Below are 4,175 nucleotides of genomic sequence, written 5' to 3'. Positions count from 1 at the left end.
CTCCCCCCTTCCTCCGGCAGCTCATTCCTTGTTTCCGTGCACAGCATGATTTCCCCCTTCCTCCTTTTTCTCTCTTGCGGGCGGCGGGTGGTCATTGTTTTGGCAGGTTGTGTCCACTGACGCCATGGACGGGTTCGCGGACTGGCCCACAGTCAGTGAGGACTTCAGGTTCGATGCGCCGTCGCCATCCGACGTCACCTGGCACAGGTATACGTACGGCACACCGTACTGTGTGTTTCGTGGCAGGAAGGCAGCGGGGATGGGGGTATGCGGCGCGGTGGTATGTGATGGAGGGGCGTTATCCGGTTAGGGACATGCCCCCGGGAGATCCCGGGATCGAGACCTGTCAGGGTCGAAATCCTTCCGATGGTGGAAGGTAAAAGTGCCCCTAGGCGATGAACGGTGGTGGCCTGGGATAAAGTGATCTTGTGAGCTGACCAGGAATGGAGTTGAGCCGCCGTTGATCCGGCAGATTCCATTGGATGCCGGTGGTGGGTGCGGAACCTGAGCGATCCACTGAGAAGTTGACTAGGGTGACTGGATGAGCGTGCCCCGAAATACCGGGGAAGGCAGGGTTTCGCAGGGTAGCGGTAGCGGCCACAGGGTGAAGTTATGACCCCCCTGTCCCACACATCATACATACATACATACATACATACATACATACATACTTGCATACGTAAATAATTTCGAACTTTCATAGTTACATAGTTACATACTTACACACACGCACCCTGCCATGTTCCCCACCTTCCGCGCTCCTTCATTCATTCCGAAGGAAGTGAATAGATGTCCCATGTTCATGTTGTGTTTTTTAAAGTCATGTGTAGATCCATAAGAGAGATCATCATCCACCATGTTTATGTTTATGTTTTCTACTCTCTTCTACTTTCCTCTTTTCGCTCATCAGATCATGATCGTCTCTCAGATCATCGCATCGGTGATATGATCCCCCTAAAACCCCCTCCCACACAAACCCTCCGTCACCCCCTCACCCCCTCGCCCCCTCGCCCCCTCACCCCCTCACCCCCTCGCCCCCTCACCCCCTCGCCCCCCAGGTACACTGACGAGGTGCGGCGGGTGATCAAGAGCTGCTCGGAGGATGTGCTCGCCATACTGGAGGAGCGCAGGGAGGCCATGTGGGCAGGAATCAAGGTGGGGCACCTAGGACGTGTGTTTCTGGGGGGGGGGGGAAGGGGGTGTGTTGGCAAGGGGAGAGACGTACCTGGCATGCAGACAGACAAGACGGACAGACAGACAGATACACATACACTGTCTCAGCTCTCAGCTCCTTCCTTAATCACCTCCACTGCATTTCCACTCGGGGCCCTTTTGCATGATGTAGGAGCACACGCCCTTCCACCCCCTTCCACCCTCTCCTCCCCTTTCCCTAGCCGTTTTCCCTTCCTTCTGTCCCTCCCTCCTTCCTACACCCCCCCGCCCGGGGCTCCGCCCTCAGGCTCTTGCGGACCAGAAAGAGCTGTTGGGTCCCGAGCTGCGAGACATATTCGACCAACACCCACCTCGCACCCTGAGCGAGGAGGAGCGACCGAAGCTGAGCATGACGATTTACACGGACGGAGAGAACAACAAGTGAGCGCGGCCGGAGGGGGGGAGAGCCGGGGGGAAGAGGGAAGGGGTGGGGGGGGAAGGGGTGCGATTTATGTATGTATGTATGTGTGTGTATGCACGTCTGTACTTTCCTGTATGTGCTCAATCACCATCCCCCCCTTCACCTCCCCACGGCCCCTTGCAATCCAAAGACGGGATATCGGTTCGCGCCCCTACTACGCGTGATGACTGACTTATCAATCTCCTCGTGCAGGTGGCCGTACGGCATCGAGTGGCTCAACGACGCGTACCCGGTGCCGTACTGGGTACGGAAGGCCGAGGCGGAGGAGAAGGAGGGGCGGCAGCGGGAGGAAGGGTCGAGACGGGAGATTGCGGCTGCGGGCGCTTCGGTGGCTTGAGGGCGTTTGGATTGGGTCGATGATTGACTAGCTGCATACCTGCATACCTGTTTGTCTGTCTGTTTGCTCGTCTGGATTGATGAATGGATGGGTGTTTGCTTGTCTGTCTGCTTGTCTGTCTGCTTGTTTGTCTGTTTGTCTGTTTGCTTGTCTGTCTATTTGTCTGTTTGCTTGTCTGTCTGTCTGTCTGTTTGCCGTAATGGATGTATAATGCTATGTTGATGGTTTGGAGCGTCCAACAGGCCGCCTTTTTCCTCCGACACCTCCTCTCATCCCCCAGGACTTTGTTCCGTTTTACTTGTCTTTTCAGAGGCTGAAGTGCTGATGGGTTGGATGTGTGTGGGCCTGAATGTGTGAGTGTGAATGTATGGCACGGGTGTGCGTGTGGGGAAGGATGGATGCTTTGTGTGTTTTGGGGGGAGTGGGGTGAGTGGGGTGAACGAGGTTGCTACAACTGAGTGGGGCCATGTCTTGGGGAGCTTGGAACAAAACCACTTTCGGCGGGGTCCTATGTATGTGTGTTTGATAATGTGTGGGACAGGGAGGCCATATCTTCACCCTGCGGCCGCTACCCGGCGAAACCCCGCCTTCCCCGGTATTTCGGGGCACCCTCATCCAGTCACCCTAGTCAACTTCTCAGTGGATCGCTCAGGTTCCGCACCCACCACCAGCATCCAACGAAATCTGCCGGATCAACGGCGGCCAACTCCATTACTGGTCTGTGTGTATGTGTGTATGTTCTTTGGGTTTTGTACTTACTGTTGAGGTGTGTTACATATATACATATTACATATATACATACGTGCATGTGCACATATGTACGTACGCACGCACGTGTGCACAATCGGAACCATGTAACCTACGTACCATCGATGACAACGACGTCTCTGGGGCGATGCTTATCTACATAGGACATAGAAACAAAAGCCAACACAGTGAAACGGGGGATCAGGCCTTGCGACCCACAAAGGTTTCAGCCCGGGACTGTTCCAAGTCTGCGAATAGTGCGTGGGGTAGCAGTAACAGCAGCAGTAGCAGTAGCAGCAGCAGGAGTTCAATAGCATGGATTTTTGCCGGCTTCTGCCGCGTACTTCTGGTTCGCTAGTTTGCTGGGTGGGTGGGTTGGTAGTTAGGTTGCTAATAAAGCAGTTGCGGATTAGGGATGCCATTCAGCCAATGTCTTAACCCATATAGCCACCTAGCTGCCTACCCACACACAGTCCATTAACTGTCAAACCGAAGTGTAAGGTTCTGACACCCTGCCATCTTTGCACATCATCCATCTACCGCTACTGCTATTGCTGCTACTGCTATTGCTGCTGCTGCTACTGCTGCTGCTGCAACTGCTGCTGCTGCTACTGCTGCTGCTGCAACTGCTGCTGCTGCAACTGCTGCTGCTGCTACTGCTGCTGCTGCAACTGCTGCTACTGCTACTGCTGCTGCTGCAACTGCTGCTACTGCTGCTGCTGCAACTGCTGCTACTGCTGCTGCTGCTACTGCTGCTGCTGCTACTGCTGCTGCTGCAACTGCTGCTGCTGCTACTGCTGCTGCTACTGCTGCTGCTGCTACTGCTGCTGCTGCTACTGCTGCTGCTGCAACTGCTGCTTGGGTTATTGGGCAACTGGCTGAGTCTTAGGGGCTAATACGTTGGGCATGACAGGCAGCTGGTAGGGCAAACGGTGGTGCTGCTAGGTGCTAATAACCACAGGACGCGTCTGGCTGGCTGCTGACTCAGCCGGGAGATTGGACGGGTAGACAGGTCGTGCGCTCGTTACATGTGTGTGTGTGTGCATGTATGCGTGTATGTGTGATATGATGGCTTTCACAACTTTTTAATGCACCGCCCCCACGAGGGGGAATCCTGATCATTATGCTCCACCGCAACCATCATCACCACAACCACCATTTTCCTGAAGCACAATCAGCGCAAGGGCTCACGCGCCGGCCGGGCTCTGCAGCACGTGGAAGTCCGTGGAGTACGGCCCCAAGCAACCATAAAGTGGCCATTGTTACCGCACAACACCAACTACCCCGCCATATCCAGGTGCGGCTGCGGGCCCCCGAGTATACACGTCAGTCACCCGGCGGCCAAGCGGGGTAAGAGAAGCCCATACACCCTTGGTCGCGGTGCTTGGTAATGCTTCTTCTTCTTCTTCTTCTTCTTCTTCTTCTCCTTTATCGTTAGGAATTAGCCCTACCTGCCTC

General features: G+C 55.1%; 1 protein-coding gene across 1 annotated transcript in view; it reads left to right on the top strand.

The window, feature by feature from the left end:
• The window catches only part of VOLCADRAFT_104954 (uncharacterized protein), a gene marked incomplete at both ends in the record, with an annotated part of 13,962 nt that extends 11,667 nt beyond the window's left edge, over positions 1 to 2,295 (top strand). The window contains 5 exons of the mRNA XM_002951053.1: positions 107 to 207; positions 1,059 to 1,155; positions 1,460 to 1,593; positions 1,826 to 1,961; positions 2,251 to 2,295. Of these exons, the coding sequence (XP_002951099.1) occupies positions 107 to 207; positions 1,059 to 1,155; positions 1,460 to 1,593; positions 1,826 to 1,961; positions 2,251 to 2,295 (513 nt within the window). The remainder of the gene's footprint in view (positions 1 to 106; positions 208 to 1,058; positions 1,156 to 1,459; positions 1,594 to 1,825; positions 1,962 to 2,250) is intronic.
• Between the last annotated feature and the right edge of the window lie 1,880 nt (positions 2,296 to 4,175).

This window comes from Volvox carteri (assembly GCF_000143455.1).
Source record: "Volvox carteri f. nagariensis unplaced genomic scaffold VOLCAscaffold_21, whole genome shotgun sequence".
Lineage (NCBI taxonomy): Eukaryota > Viridiplantae > Chlorophyta > Chlorophyceae > Chlamydomonadales > Volvocaceae > Volvox > Volvox carteri.
This window is presented reverse-complemented; position numbering and strand designations above follow the sequence as displayed.